General features: G+C 40.7%; 1 protein-coding gene across 1 annotated transcript in view; it reads right to left on the bottom strand.

Annotated features, from left to right (window-relative positions):
- LOC132821474 (probable cationic amino acid transporter) overlaps nt 1–17,044 on the bottom strand; it is a 47,032-nt gene extending 29,988 nt beyond the window's left edge. Inside the window, exon 1 of the mRNA XM_060834068.1 lies at nt 16,741–17,044. Coding sequence (XP_060690051.1) covers nt 16,741–17,044 — 304 coding nt within the window. The remainder of the gene's footprint in view (nt 1–16,740) is intronic.
- Between the last annotated feature and the right edge of the window lie 379 nt (nt 17,045–17,423).

The following is a 17,423-nucleotide window of genomic DNA, read 5'->3' as shown; positions in this document are numbered from 1 at the left end:
TTTTAAAAGTGGTTATTTGGTTGTGAAGCACTTTGGGTGGTTCTGAAATCATGAACCATATTGTGGGGATACAAGTTTGTTTGCTTTAAACCTTTGTTTTGGTACTTAGTTCATTCAAGTGAATATGACTGATGTTCAAGTTTTTATGTTTCAAACCAGAGGTGCAAATGGAATAAATCCCAGTATTGCTGAGCGAGTCTCAGACCATGAGTCCCATGGCCAATCTGAACTACAGTTCAAACACTTCAGCCTCTCTGTGCCACTATATTTTCCACAGAAAGTATTTACTGCTACAGAAACAGAATAGAGATTTGAAATAACTCCATGAAGGCCAGTATCCAGTCACCAAGTCACCCTATGTTTATATATGTTAATATATGACACTCACCCAGCTAGCTCAGAACCAGATTCGAGAGTGACCGAACGCCTGCCACTCCTGTTTAGGTCTGCCAGCAAGGACTCCCTAATTGGACCAGGGGAATAACAGCCACAATCAGGGAATTCATATTCTATGAGGTCCACCTGACTATCCTTGTTTCAATCACTATGAAATCCACATCCCATTCTGACATATGGTTCTTTTTCTTTCTCCCTCATTTGCTTACCTCGCTTCCCCTTAAATGCACTAAAGTTAGTTGCCTTAATGACAACCTGTGGTAGCAAGTTCCTCATTCTCATCACATCCTTGGTACACAGGTTCTTGCTGAATTCTTTGTTGGATTTATTAATGACTATTGAATCTTATATCAATGTCCCCTAGATTTGGCTTCTCCCACAGCTGAAATGTCTTTCCTATGTGTACCTAATTGAATCCTCCATAATTTTAATGATCTGAATATGGCCACCTACCTGCCCTCTAAATTAAAGAGCCCCACTTGATATCAAGAAACTGCATAGGCCATCTCATGGAGCAAGATTTGTTCTGCAACTAACCCATGCTATAGATAATGATAGAATGTTTGCTACTGGAAAATTACTCCATCTCCCAGCACTGTGATGATCACTTGCCGGACACAGAAATGCATCCAAAAACAAGTATAAATGTTAGGTATCCAACAAAACTGGCAACATATTCTTCCCCAGGCTGCTAGCGAACAGAAAGTTTAACACCAGTTATTGAATATAAAAGTTATCCCAAAGAACAGTCAGGGAAATGGGAAATCTATCTGGATTCCATTAAATGATATGTCAATTTCTTATAAATGTAAAAGGTGAAATTTTGCAATTATTGTGGTGATATACTCTGTGTAAAGTATTGGCAACTCTTGTAGAAAAAAGAAAAATAACACATGGTAACAAAAGCAAAACTAGGGAATACAGCAAGATTGGAAGTGGCTGGATGGGGAAATGTAATTACAGATGGAAGAGGCTCAGATTAATATGCCTAACTGAAATATATGATCTGTGTTGTACACTCAATATAATTCTGTTTTGATGTGGTTACAACTTCTTTGCTCTTATCCATTGCCAACCAATCTCAATTCTGGATCTACCTTCATAAGATCTATCCTCCTCCGTTACCTTTTACTGATATATCGTGAGGACCAGCGCCTTCTAGATAGCTTTACACCATGGAAAACAAAATCACAAAATCATCTCATTAAAAAAAAGGCCATAGTTTTGTAATGGTCATCACTGAGTATAGGGTCTGAGATCAACTGTTGTTCTCATATCTTTTGACTCTGTGATATTTAATTTCTCCGATTCCTGACGTACAGCACTGACCTGTCACTTTGCTTCTTTATTACTATATTAACCCAGATGAAGAGATTGTAGGCTCATCACATCTTCTGTGAAGCTTTTACAAAATCCCACCTTCCATAGTTATGTAGTAACTCTTTTAAAGGTAATGAAGTACAATTTCAGTTTTGATTTTAAGCGAGGTCACTGTTTTACTGACAGGACTGTAAGCTCCCACAAACAACAATGATACAATGACCAAGTTATTCATTTGTGTTACTGATTGATGAGTAAACATTGGATTGGGATATTGGAGAAAACTGTATTGCTTTTCTTTGAAGTAACATTTAAAGTCCATCCAAGGAAATGTATGTGACTTCAGTTTAATATCATATCAAAAAGATACCATCTCCAGTAGTACTGCACTCCTTTAGTTCTGTGCTGGACTGTCAGCCTTTATATTTGTGCTCAAGTCCTTGAGTATAACTTGCACTGTGTTTTGGCCAAGCTAAAAATTCTGAGGGAGCCCAGCCACAGAGGAACTCTTTCAATTGGCCAGAAAGGAACTGGAAGTGGGATTTCATCAGGGACAGGAAGTCCCACCTCCCACAGCATCTGGATATTATGAAGCATGCAGTTCTTAATTTCCTGATAGTGCCAATGGGGCAGGAGGTGTCTTCTGGGATTGCAATAAAGAAACAAGCTGCGATAGTTCAGAACTTTGTAAATGTCTGGAGATTGATGAGGGAGTGGAGGTATAAGGTTTAGTAGAGTGTGGTAGTAATCTGACAAATCCATCAGATCAGTTGAAAAGGGACACATCTCCTGTTCACTGCCAGTCAATGTAAGGAAATCTGTCTGACTGGCCACTTGTAATGGGTCTCTCCTACTGATTAAATGGCAGTGGTGTTATGCAGTGGGCACTTCAGGGGCTCAATTAGCCCACTGATGGGGAGGCTACTTGAATCCACTCTTGTTGCTGGTATAATTCCTGCTGTATAGCCAGAATCGCTCTCTGGATTTAACTTGCTCCCGCCATCCCCACCCCCCCCATTGAACCTAGCTTCAAATCCACCTGCATTCAAGCATAAGATCCAAGCAATTGGGCATTTTATTAAAATATATTTCTTTTCAATGAAGGCTGATTAACAGAATATCTCCGGAGGACTTCTTTCACTTCACGTTTAGCCAGAAAATAGGCAAGAGTTTGGTCCCATATGAAAATGTTGTACCCTTTCCTGCTTCACTGGAATTTGAAGAGTTAGTTGGCCGGCTGTAAAACAAATATCAAACCCAAACCCACCAGTTTCCTGTCTCACTGTTAAGTAAAACCTTTCCTCATTATGCTGTGGAGGTCACATTGAAATAGCATCTGTCAAAAGAATTGGAAAAATACTTTAGAAATTTCCATCCTTAAAGCTGAATGAATGACCAAATAATTGGAGATCTAACAAAACCATTGCAATGCTATTGCATCTTTCATAACTTGGTTCAATCTGATGAGGTACCTATGGAACTGAAGTCACTGTAATAATGTAAAAACACAGCAATGAAATACACACAGTAAGTCCTCAAATAAATGGCAATGTGATTAGCTATTTTTGAGATGACGATTGAGGGAGAAAGTGAGGACTGCAGATGCTGAAGCTCAGAGTCAAGAGTGTGGTGCTGGAAAAGCACAGCACCTGCTGTGCTTTTCCAGCATTACACTCTCGACTATGTTGATTGAGGGATTAGTAGTGACCAAGATAACAGAGAGAACTTCTATGATCTTGTTCATACGGTAACCTGGGTTCTTATATACCTACTTAAGAGGGAAGACAGAACCTCAGTTTAATGTCACATCAAAAAATCTGAACCTCAAGCACCACCACTGGCCTGACTACCCAGATTACCTGCTCACCTTCTGGTGTGGGGTTTGACTTCACAGCCTTTGAAAAAGAAACACTCTCCAATGAGCCTCCACTAACACCGTATGTAGGAACTAGAACAGATATAGAAAGACACACAAGAATGCTACCACCTAGAAAGGATTTACTTTTCAGGTAAGGCAGAACAGGTGAGACCTCTTTTCTCCAGGAAAGATGATAAAAAGTAGGAATAGGAGTAGCTGTTCAACCCCTTCCCCATCACCAGGGGGGACAGGAGTGTTCCGATGGACATTCTTTAAAATTTTGGAAGTTTGGGTTGATGTGGAGAAAATGTTTCTACCTGCAAAAATGAATGGAATGAATGACAATGTATAAAAGATGGCCACAAATAAAGGAGAAATCTCTTTACTCAGAGAGTTGTGAGACTGTAAAACTGGCTACCAAAAAGGTTGGTTGTCTTGAATAATATCAAATCATTTAAACAGAAGTTGGATAAATTCATGAGTAAATAAAGAGTAAGAGGATATGGTTAGATATATGACAGGAGGTGGTATTTATGTGATGCATAAATACTATCATCGAACAGTTGGACCAAATGAGCTGTTACTTAATTGAAGATTCTATGTAATTTCTAATCAAATTCCCTAGAGATGCAATTCTCATCCCTCCTGCTTAATCAGCCTCGCAGTTGGCTGTGAGCTACCAGCTCAAGCCACCTACAGATGACAATTTTATTAGGATCCTTAGAACTGTTGGAAAGTGCAATTTTGATAATGGTCACGCTTCATGCTCCTAAATAGAGTCCCAAGTGGTTGTTCTATCACTCCTACAGAGCTGTTTTACTGCTTTGGATTATTAATAATTGCACAGCATTTTTTTATTGATTTTATGCATGTTATTCAGCAATTGCAAGATTAATCTGGTCCTCGCTCTTCTAAATTGAATTTTTCTCTTTCTACATGGTCACAATGCTTTAAAGGAGTCATGGCAAAAGGAAGAAATTGCATTCCAATTGGATCATTCTCGACTTCAGGATGTCCTGAATAGCCAATGAGATAATTTGGTGTGTGACTACTATTGTAACACAAACATGGCAGCCAGTTAAGACACAGATGAAACTCATCAACAATGTCATAATAGATGGTCACATTCCCTGTTTTCATGTTGGTGACTGAGAGATTAATATTGGATGCAGGGTACTGGGGAAGACTTCCCTACTCTTCTTCATTGGATCATTTCCATCCACCTGACATGGTCTGGTCTCTTCAAAAAAGTTTAGATAGACTCTATATATTATCCCAGGGCCAAAATTAATTCCTGAACCAGAACCAATGAAGCAGATGATCTGGACATTTATCATATTGCTTGTGGGATTTTGCTATTCATAATTGGACAACTACATTTATCAACATGAAAAGCATAAGTATAGTTAGGTGTGATGGATTCTTGGCCATCCAAAGATGTGAAAAGCTTGAATTAAATGTAATAATTCATTTCAAAATATTCTTAATGAATTAACTTGAGGAAACTGATTTCAAACTTGCATTCCATTGCAATCCCTGGAGGGTGTTATCCATATATGCTCAGTTGTGGCTCGAAACCAGCAAAAGGCAGTGAGAAAAACACTGCATAGAACAATATAACAGTAAGATACAGAATTCTGACATGGAAAGGGTTTTACAGGAATATGGGTAAAGCAGCTGGTGGGGTTAGTTCAGGATTGATGGGCAACACACCTTAAGAAGGATATATTGGCCTTGGAGGAAACAAACACAGAAACATTTCTTTCCTTTTATAATCCAGTCCTTTTGCAATAAATGCCAGGATTTCATTTGCCTTTCTTATTCTATGCTACGGAGAAAGTGAGGACTGCAGATGCTGAAGATCAGAGCTGAAAATGTGTTGCTGGAAAGGCACAGCAGGTCAGGCAGCATCCAAGGAGCAGGAGAATCAAAGTTTCGGGCATGAAGGACTGGATTATAAAAGTAAAGAAATGTTATCACATTAACATAAGTCATTGGTGAGACCAATTAGTGAGTATTCTGTCCATTTTTGGTGTCCTTACTTGAAGGATGTTGTGGCACTGGAGGCAGTTCAGAGGAGGTTCACTAGAATCATTCTAGGGATGGAAGAGCTGTCATGCAAGGAGCAGTTGGATTGCTTGGGCTGTACTCACTGGAGTTCAGAAGAACGAGGGGGGATCTGATTGAGGTATATAAAATGCTAAATAGAATTGATAAGTTGGATGTTGAATGTTGAACAGATGCTCTTCCCGTTTAGAACAGTCTCAATAAGAAGTCATAGATAAAGAATGAGAAGAGTTATGTTCAAAATTAAAATGAGGAGAAACTACTTCTCTCAGAGGTAGTGAATCTGTGGAACACACTGTCCCAGAGTGCAATGGAGACAGAATCAATCAATGGATTCAAGAAATAAATATATATGTTTCTGATGAAAAATAGGATAAAAGTCTATGGGGATTGGGCAGGAGAATGGAGTTGAGACCAGGATAAGATCAGCCATGATTACGTTAAATGGCAGAGTGGGCTTGAGGGGCTGAATTGTCACCTCCCCCTTCTCATTCCAGTGTTTCTGTGTCTGTTCCCTCCAGAAGGGCTCATGCTCGAAATGTCAATTCTCCTGCTCCTTGGATGCTGCCTGACCTGCTGCGCTTTTCCAGCAACACATTTTCAGCTTATTCTATGCTACACCTACTTACACACTTTCTACAATTTATGCACAAAGATGCCCAGATCCCTCTGCACTGTGCATTTTGAATCTGCTTCCCATTTATATAACAATTTGTTTTTTTATTTTTCTGGTCAAAATGGACAACCTCTCACTTATCCACATTAAGTTCGATCTGCCAGATCTGGCCCATTCTCCTGGCCTATCAATATTGACCTGTAAACTCTTTATCTCCTCACCACAGTCTGTTTTCCCACCTGTTTTAGTAACATCTGTGAGTTTTGCTGCAGTTTGTCCCTGTTTGCAGATCATGTATAGAGATTGTAAATAGTTGAGGGCCAAGATCTGAACCCTGCGGTACCCCACTAGTTATAGTTCACTATCCAAAGAAGGACCCATTTATTCCCAATCCTCTGCTTTTTTTTTAGATTAGATTAGATTACTTACAGTGTGGAAACAGGCCCTTTGGCCCAACAAGTCTACACCGACCCGTTGAAGCGCAACCCACCCATACCCCTACATTTACCCCTTACCTTAACACTACAGGCAATTTAGCATGGCCAATTCACCTGACCCACACATCTTTGCACTGTGGTAGGAAACCGGAGCACCCGGAGGAAACCCACGCAGACACGGGGAGAACATGCAAGCTCCACACAGTCGGTCACCTGAGGCAGGAACTTTCTGTCTATCAGCTAATAATCTATCCAAGCTAACACTCTACCATTGACCCTCTGGACTCTAACCTTCTGGATCAGTCTTTTATATTGCAAATGCTTTCTAGAAGTCCAGATAAACCACATACACTGGCTCCTCATTATCCACCTTGCTGGTTATATCCTCAAAGAACTCCAGCAAGTTTGTCAAGCATGACTTGTGCTCATGAAACCTATGCTGGCGTTGACAAATTGAGCTTTGTTTTCCAAGTGTTCAATTATTTCCTCCTTTATGATTGACCCCAGCAACCTCCCACTACGGAGACCAAACTAACTGATCTATTGTTTCCCACATTTTGCCTGTCTCCAATATTGAATCAGGCTCTTACACTAGAATGTTTATAATTCACTGGTACCTTTCCAGAATCCAGGAAATTTTGGAATATCATAACTAATGCCTCCACTATCTCTGTTGCCACCTCCTTTAATACTCTAGTTTACAGGCCATCAGACTCCAGGGATTTATCTGCTTTAATCCCATCAGTTTACTTTGTATCTTCTCCCATGTTATAGTAATTTCACTAAGTTTTGTGGAAGAAATTATTATCTTCCACTATAAAAACAGAGTCAAAATATTTGATTTAGTGTCTCTGCCATTTCTTATCACAACAGAGGTGACTTGGACATCAAGGGTTAAATTATGAGAGATTATACAAACTGAGCCTGTGTTCTGTAGAATTTAGACGGTTGAGGGGTGATCTGATCAAAATCGTCATGATAATTAACAGGAAAAGATACAGAGTAGATAAGGATAAATTGTTTCTACTGGTTAGAGATTGTAGAATTAGGGAACATAGTCTGAGAATTAGAACCAAAAAGATCAGAATTGTTAGGAAACACTTCTACACACAAAGAGTAATAGATGTTTAGAACTCTCCCCACAAACAGCCATTGCTAGATCAGTTTTTTGTTTTGAAACTGAGACATTTTTTTTGTTCAGCAAAGGTATTAAGATATATGGGCCAAAAACAAGTATATGGAGTTAGGCCGCAGATTAGCTATGACCTCATTAAATGGTGGAACAGGCTCAAGGGGCTGAATGACCTAATCCTGTTCCTAATGTGCCTATATATACAGGAGTATGAGGGCTGTAGAACAGTGAAATTAGATTGGGACTGGTACAAAGTTATGGAGAGACAGCAGCAGTTAGACTGGTTATGAAAAAACAGTATGGTATATTGGGCTGAGTGGTTTCCTTAAATGCTACAGGCTTACTTGGTCCTGTGGAATTAGGACGCATGTTTCCTATAATTGGTAGTGAAAGTGTAGGATTATTGAGGGAGATTGCATTACAACATTTTCTTAATGTTTAACATGATAAAAATGTCTATCCAGAGAAAGAGAGGAATTGAGGAGGTGCCAAAAGAGAGGTGGAATCATTGAGGAGTACCTGAAGTGTGGTGCATTTAAATTGAAAAGAAAAGCTTGTCTGGCAGCATAAGGAAAGACTTGGTATTTATTTCCAATGTTTTCTTGTGATGTGGAGAACACAGGCAATGTTATTCATCATTTTAATTGTCATCTGAAGGTGCTGGTGGGACTTCTAAAATAGCTGCTGTACTTGTATCAATGCACCAACAATAGAATCAGAGAATTCCAAATATTGTCCCAGAGATAATGAAGGAACAGTAATACTCATTAATTTCAGGATGGTGTCAAACGTGGAAGAGGTGGCAATTGCACATTTTGTTGTTCCTACAAATCTCAGAGGTAAAGTTAATAGATTTGGGAGAAATTTGCTTGCTTAAGAAGTCTTGGAAAGTTACTGTAGCGCATCTTGAGATGATACATACTATTGCCATAAGAACTCTAAAGAGGAGGAAAATATTGAGGGTCCAGTGGCAAAGAATCCTGTCAATTGATGTGGTCTGTTCTGGATGGTGTTAAACTACGTAGGGTGATGCAATGCAGCCAACAAGGAAGGTGGTGAGTATTCCATTCCACTCAGGCTGTAAGTTACTAACAGCTTTCAGAAACTTAACATCAGACTAAAAACTGCATCTCAAGCTCACAATGGGTCAGCAACCTTACCAATCTCTTAATTGGATGCCTAGATGGCCAATGTAAAAGTAAGGGTAGCATGTAGACCCCTGCCTGTCCAATCAGAGGATTAGTAGCTTTGTCACTTAAGAAAGAATATTGAGATATGAGGGCACTATTGAAGCCAACAAGAAAGCTGGGGGTGCCTCACAATGGAAGGGCTTCCTGTTTGTACAAATTAAACTTCATAGTACTCAGGCAGACAGATGCCAAGGGATGGAAGAATTATCTCTTTCGGAGTTATCGACATCAAGTCAGCTGTCTCTCAGCCTTGTGACCCCTCTCTTAGGGCTTGTGCTCTGAAAGGCCCCTAAATGCCACAAAGAAGCCACCTGCCTGAAACTGGCAAACTACAAGGCAGAAGGATGGCCCTGCTATGGAAAGATAGTGGCAGCCCTTTAAATTTTGGCCTTTGATTATACAAAGCAGGTGGAGTGGTGAACCAATGCAGTTCGCAGCCTGCCAACAGTAAACTTTCCATTGATGGGACAGAGCCCAATAAAGCTCCCTTTGTTTTAATAGGGCCTGCTCCCATCACCCAGGGTCAAATAACATTTAAGCCACTGAGCCATGCAGTAACATACTGCAGAAAGAGACCATTTGGTCCATTGTGCCTGTTGGAGCTTTTTCAACGTGCTGTCCAATTAATCCCACTCACTTCCACTTTACCTGCAGCTCTGAAATTATTTCTCCTTGAAGCATTTCTGCAAATCCCTTTTGGAAGTTAATACTTAACCTGCTTTCTCCTCCCTTTCAGACAGCACAACAACTCATTACAATTTTCCTCAACTCCCCGCTTGTTCCTGACCAAATTAAATCCATGCCTTCTGATTTCCAAAGTTGCTGCCCTGGGAAACAGGATCTCCAGATTTGCGATAACAAAGCCCTGGAAAATATTGGATTGAAGAAACAGTAAGATGGAGGTTCGGTCAGGATTATAATGTATTACAAGGAGATGTTGCTGGTTATGCTCCTAATGACTTGTGTGTTTTAAGGTCCTGGAGATCATTACACAGAAGGTTTCACAGCTTCTTTCTCACAATGAAATGCTTATTTCATTATGACTATCTGACATAGAGCAAGGTGCCAGATGGCATTCAGACATAGAATTATGATCAGACCTAATTGTTCTCAACTGACACCAGTTCTCCCTCACAATGCAAGTAGGTAACCAGTTGAATAAATGGACACCTAAAGAATGGGATTTTCTCATGCAAAGAGGTCAAATAAAACTGCAATGGAATTTGGTTGAGGTTACACAGTGATAGCGAAAAGAAAATGGGAATCAGGTGGCACTGAACCTGGGTTTTGACAATCTTAGAAGGAAGATGCAATATATGAGAAGGGAAGGTTAAGGAAGGTGAGGAGTTCTCAGTGTCTTAGTTCCCGGCAACAAATGGGTTAGAGTCGGGAAATGCAGCAATGCGATTTTAAAGAAGGCAACAATTTTGTATATTTTGACAACTGCAAAAGTTTATCGATCAAACAGAAAGACAAGCAGAGTTATGATGGATAAACAGAGGTTAGAGATTAGAGGTCACAGAGGAACCTCTAAAGGGAGGGAATTGTACGTTTGTGTTTTGCAAAAGTTACTATGGTAATATTGTGCCAGCAGATGGGGACTGACATGAATGCTCACATGGAGAGATGCCATCTGCTGAAGGGGGAAAATGAACAAAGATTGATGGACAAAACATATTGAAAGAATGGATTTAGCAATCATTTAACCCTTGGATTGCCAGCAGCCCTGGTATTAGATGCATCAGCCATCATTTCTCTACTTTGAGATTTCAAGTCTTGCTCCACACAAACTTAAAAACAAAACATGGAGGAACGAAGCAAGTGTATTAGCCAAGCTGCCAGGCACAGTCATGTTGGCTGAACTACCACTCCTCCCATCTTTCCTCACAGCCATTCACCATAGCCATAATTTCTTGGGAGAGGCAAAATAAAGGGAAAATATGGGACTATATGGGAGGAAAATAACTGTAAGCATTTTCCCTCCAATCCTCTCAGATAATCAATAATGATCAATAACAATCAATAATGCTAAAGTTGATGGAAATGATACTGACTTGATCCAGGATAATGATATTCTCGCAAAATTAATGTTCTACCTCTGGAATATTTCAAATATTGTGAACAACAGAGATCAGAATTCCAATACAGCATAATTAGATTATTCACCCTTTCCTGTGACTTGGGCCAATAGTTATTCCCCCAACATTACTATAAAGGAACATCTTGTCTTTGTCACATTGTTGTTTTTGGGACCATGCATAAATTGGCTGCATGTTTCCTGCATTACAACGGCAGGAAAGATATACCTGTGACATCCTGTGATCTTCAAAGTCACAGCATTTTTAATTGTTTTTTCTGCCTCTGAGAATGGTAATGTAGTCAACAACTTAAGTAGCACCTGCATTGTCGGGTGGAATTCTGTTTTCACTCTCAGCGGCTCACACACGGTGAGATCACTGACCTTTCATCCCAACTAGGAGAATGGACACATCTGGTAGCTTTTCACTAAACACTTACATGGAACAAGGACACAAATACAAAAGATGGCCTTTTGAGTTGATGCCCACTTACCTGCTGCCGTCAGGTTTGCTGCTAACAGCCAATGCAGTTGCCTCAATTAGACAGACTTACTGGCCACATCAGGTTTCACCCCGAATACAGCAAATGTTTAACAACAACAAGCCAGACTGGCAGAGGACTGAGACTTCCCATGAGCTGTTCACCATGGAGAGAATTTGACCTTAACACTAAATGTTTGTGTAAAAAAAATGGCTTTGCCTTAAGGAGCCAAGTTGATCAAGACATTTGTGACCACTGGAGATTGGAGCAAGAAGTCTACCCAATATGCCCCATATATACCGTTAGGTTGGTGAACAGACATTTCTGGTTTTGGGCTAATGAGATTGCCAGAGACTGTAATTCTGTAGGATTTGACAAACTACAAGGATAATGAGTGACTTGTTCATTTTCTTTTGTCCAAGTGAATAATTTCAGCATGGCATTTCGCTTTGTCTTCCCCAAAAGGTACTGTAAGATATTCTATCATAGTTATACAGAGACCAGGTGGGCGGCACGGTGGGCGGCACAGTGTCACAGTGGTTAGCACTGCTGCCGCACAGCGCCAGAGACCTGGCTTCAATTCCCGCCTCAGGCGACTGACTGTTTGGAGTTTGCACGTTCTCCCCGTGTCTGCGTGGGTTTCCTCCAGGTGCTTCAGTTTCCTCCCACAGTCCAAAGATATGCGGGACAGGTGAATTGGCCATGCTAAATTGCCCGTAGTGTTAGATAAGGGGTAAATGTAGGGGTATGGGTGGGTTGCGCTTCGGCGGGTCGTTGTGGACTTGTTGGGCCGAAGCGCCTGTTTCCACACTGTAAGTAATCTAATGTAATCAAAAGTGTCTGATCAGAAATGTGGCAGCTCCAACAATGCAGCACCCGCCCGCCCGCGCACCCCCCCCCCCCCCCCCCCCCCCCCCCACACACACACACACACGATCAATATAAGTTGAAAGTGGGACTATTTTAGTTTGGACAATTGGTTGGCATGACATGTTGGACCGAAGGGTCTGTTTCTGTGCTGTATTACTCAATGATTTGATAAGGTTAGGTGAATTGGCTGTGCTAAATTTCCACATACGGTCCAGGGACATGCAGGCTAAATGGATTAGTCATGGTAGATGCAGGGTTATGGGGATGGGATGGGTGAGGATGGAATGCTTTTCAGAGGGTCAGTGCAGACCTGATGGGTCAAATGGTCTCTATCTGCACTGTGGTGAATCTATGATTCCATTGTGTGCAACATGGAGACATCAGTGTACAAATCATTAAAACTGTCAGGGCAGGTATAGCAAGCAATTAATAATACACACAGGATCCTAAGTGTTATAATAGAGGCACAAAGCATAAAAGCCTGGACATTATAAAAAATCATTATAAAACACAGGTTTGGCCTCAACTGGAATATTACATCAAATTCTGGGCACCACACTTATGAAATAATGTGCAAGCATTAAGGCACAGATTAGATTTATAAGAATACCTCTCAGGATGGGAGACTTCAGTTGCTTGGATAGATTACAGAACGTGGAACTGTTACCTCTAAACAGGTTTGAAAGGAAATTTAATTGGGGTGCTACTAAATAAATAGATAGGGAGTAGCTGATCATGTGCTGGCAATGTCAAGAGCCAAACTTGACATTGCCGAAAACTTGCTCATGCAGCGAGTGGTTGGGATCTGGATCACACTGCCTGAAAATGTGCTGGAGGCAGATTCAGTCATGGCCTTCAAGGAATTTGGATCAGCACCTAAAGAATAAGAAATCACAGTGCTGCAGAGAAAAGGCTTGGAAGTGCAATGAACACTGCTGGTCTTTAAAAGCAGAAAGCAAATTAAGATTATGTTGTTAGGTCGAGAATTGTAAATTGGGAGGAGGATCATGTTGAGAATACACTCCAGCATGGACCAGTTGGGACAAATGGCCTGTTTCTGTGCAATTTATTTGATGCAATTTGATGCAAGTTGGGTTACCATGAGGCATATATATGTTAGTGGATTTTGGGCTCAGGCTTAAATGAAGGGATGTCTTATTCACAGTTACTGCTTGTCATCTCTTTTCCTCTTATTCAGCACATTTCTCTACCTGAAGTTTTCACGAACAAGTCAAAGATTGCACTTCCAAAAGTTCTTGCCAGTGAGTTGCATTTCATTCTCGCATCCATTCATTATGTTGTTGAATCTAAACCATATGAAGAGAAAGCAGTGCAGCTCAACCTTATCCTGATCCTCAATTTAGAGTAGGAGTAAGCTACATAACAGAACATAACAAATCTTACCTGCAGCTTTGTTTGTATTAGTTTAGAAATAGATTGTGCAACAATCATATTTGTGACCTCTGGTATATCAACTATCCTAACATTGGAAATAGCAAGCATTTTCAACAAAGTATCCGGAGTCACTTCAAAGGAGGAAGAGATACTAAGAATAGGTGTGGAAGGCTTGGTCAAAGAAATGGTTATAAACAGCATCTTAAAGTACAGGAGAAAAGTGGAGATGTTTGGGAAGGTAATTTCAGCACTTAGGGCAAATGCAGCTCTGAGATTGACAGGAGCTACTGGTGGCGAAAAAGGTGTCATAGACCAGGCAAGGGAGTCCTTTTGGTTGATTGTACAATTCTTCACATACAGACATATCATTCAGTAACAGATCTAACAGTAGATGGAAGCTTAAATGAATCTTTCTTGTCTGTGTGACTCTAAGCACTGAATGTTATCAACAGAGTGAACGTCTGGACAGTATTGTGTGGAAGCATCAAGAGGTTGGGTCTCATTGGTCCATGTTGCCCCTCTTTTGGGAAAGCTCATGAAACCACATATCGATCAGGCAGTGGTGAGGCCACAGACAGGTCTTCCCCTGGCATCAAGACTGTGGGAAAGGTATTGGGGATGGAGGCAGGGAAGATTGCCGATGAAGAGTTGCTGGTGAATCAGAAACACCTTGTGCAGAGGTGGCTACGGCTCCTGTTAGAATGACAGGCACCAGTTAATACCACACTGAGTTCGTACCTGTGGCAGTGAGTTGAAGCCCATAAGTGGCCATTGATTGGTCTCTTAAGGGCTTCAATTTGTGGTGTTGAAGGAAGGATGAGTATAGGCCCTCCTGTTCGGAACTTAATTCTGGCAGAGATGGCATTGGAGTGTGGTTCAGGTATGCTACTGTCCTGTCTAACTATATTCTCTTTCCACTACCAGCAAAGATGTTAAATCTAATGTTTCTGCAAGTAGCAGGGCCAATTTTACATATCAAAGAAAAGCAAGAGCCACAAAGGAATCAAGCATTTTAGGATGTGGAACAGATGACTCATATCAATAATTCAAGAGGAGACTGGATATTTTACAAGCACATTAATTAGAGAGGGTGAGCAATGACAGATTACCTTAATCCCCAGATACACTACACAATGGTAAAGTGTTTAGTGTCATGTTCTGAATAGAATATTGGAATGGAATATTTTTCTCTTTCAATCTAAACTAAAAGAGTTGAAAAAACGTTGGTGAGAAGGGCAAGTGTATTGCTAAGTCGCCGCATCCCTCTGCAGTCAGACAGGATCCATTTTGTTGGAAGGTGGAGGAATTAGGAGTGAGGAAGGTTTCGTAAGAGTGCTCCCAACATCGGGATAGGCCTGGTTAGATTTCTCATCCCCCAATTCTGCCACAAATATTGCCGTAGCCTATGTTCCTATAAAATTCCACCTCTTGTATTTATGGAGCACCATTGACATCATCAAACATCTCCAAGGGCCTTGACAGGCTCATTCTCAAATTGACATTGACAGTCCCTGATGTGATTATAAAAGCCTGCTGGGCTATGAGCAAGGGTTTTAAATATGTTCATGAGGTTTGACGAAAAGCAGAATTGTCACTGCCCAGAAATAAAGTCTGAGCCTTCAGTTTCACATGCAGCGCCCCTATACCCTGTGAGATTTTGCTGAAAGGACAGGGTGTACTAGCTTCGCTTGTATTCCCTTTAAGTATGATCTAATCAAGGCATTTAACATGAATAAAGGAATTTGATAGAATAGCTTAAGTAAAACTTTGGAGATTCTAGAACTAGAGGACTTAACCTTAAAAACAGATTAAATCATTTGGAGGTGAAAATGAAACACATTCACATGAAAAGTATTGATGTATGAAACTTATTCCTTCAACAATCTATTGATGCTAGTGATTGATTAAAACTTTGAACACTGAGAACGATAAGTCTTTGTGAGGTAATGACATTCAGGGATTTGGAGTGAATTTAGTTAATTCAGTGTTAATATGTTTGAACATTTGAACAGGTCAGAGGGGTCAGTATCTACGCTCCTGTATACAGTATTCCTTTATACTGGCTCCAGCCCAAATCAAAACATCACAACCTGTTAAAGGACCAAGAACCAGGGGATAAAGATTTAAGGTGATTTGTAAAAACAGCAAATGCAAGGTGAGGAAAATAATAATGTTTTCACACATGAGTAGTGAGGATATAGAATGCACTGCTTGGAAGTGTGGTAGAGGCAGCATCAGTTGAGGCATTCAAGATATCATTGGATGATTATTTGGGTGGGAAAAAAGGAGATGGCCAATAAATAATGGTGTTCATTTGGTACAGAGTTGGTACAAATATAATAGGCCAAATGGTCTCCTTCTCTAGCATAATACTTCTGTGATAAATCTCAAGTTTGAAAAAAAAAACAAATTTCCTGGGGGCAGGTATCAGTGTTTGTTGCCCACTCCCAATTATTCTTGAACTGAGTGGCTTCCTAGAACATTTTTGAAGGTAGTTAAGTTTAACTACATTGTTATGGGTTTGTAGTCACCATTAGTCAGATCAGGTAAGGGTAGCAGATTTCTTTCTCTGAAGGACATCAATAAGCCAGATGGGTTTTTATGACAATCAATGATAGTTTTGCAAGCACCATTACTGAAACTCGTTTTCAAATACATACTTTATTAATTGAATTAAAGTTCCACCAATTGCTTAAGCATGATTTGTTTCCTGATCCCATACTGTTAGTTTAGTCCTCTGGATTACACGCCTACAGATCTGTAATCTAAAGACATTACTAAACCATGCTACCATCCCCTCCACATTCTCAGTCTATAGGAATTAGTCCGACACCAGGTAAAGGAACCATCACTTGACTCTGAGGACAAAGACAAAAATATTTAGTAATTTGCCCAGTTACCTGATAAGATGGAGGCCACTGCTGCGATGATAAAAGACACAATGACACCAGGTCCTGCCATCTCCTTGGCGACCAGTCCAGATACGACATACATGCCAGTCCCCACACAGCTGCCAACTCCAAGAGACACTAGGTCAACTGTGGTGAGTACCTGGGCCAGTCTGGAGTGACCTGTTCCTTGCTGGTTGGAATCATCAAGCATAGATTCCACAGGCTTAGTGCGAAGAATCCGTGAGTGTAACGCCATCCAAGTAGCACCCCAATGAACCCGTCGAGGGTCCAGGTATGAGAGGAATCCACTCATAGCTGCGAAGCAGGTGGCAGGGGTGTGAATTATGGAATGTTCTTCAGCTGATGTAAAGGTTCTCAATTGAATGTGGAGTACTTCAGCGGAGAATCCAAATTCCAGTGCGAGGGAAACCAGCCATTCACATGAAGACCATCTGAGCCTTTAAGAACATGACTGAAGTCCAAATGAATGAGGCCTACTGGAAACCCGTTGAACCTGGAAAATAATATGTTAAGGACAGAATTCTTCAGAAAGTTTTCAAAGGACAGTGTTCAAAAAATGAAGGGAGCTTTCTTATTCAACAACTAGCATATATATGAGGTTTATGGGGGTCAGGTTTACATTTGGGCAACAGCAACATAGGAACAGAAGTAGGCTAATCAGCCCCTTCAGT

Source organism: Hemiscyllium ocellatum, chromosome 13, assembly GCF_020745735.1.
Source record: "Hemiscyllium ocellatum isolate sHemOce1 chromosome 13, sHemOce1.pat.X.cur, whole genome shotgun sequence".
Lineage (NCBI taxonomy): Eukaryota > Metazoa > Chordata > Chondrichthyes > Orectolobiformes > Hemiscylliidae > Hemiscyllium > Hemiscyllium ocellatum.
The sequence above is the reverse complement of the archived record's forward strand: the minus strand, read 5'-3'. Positions and strand labels throughout refer to the sequence as shown.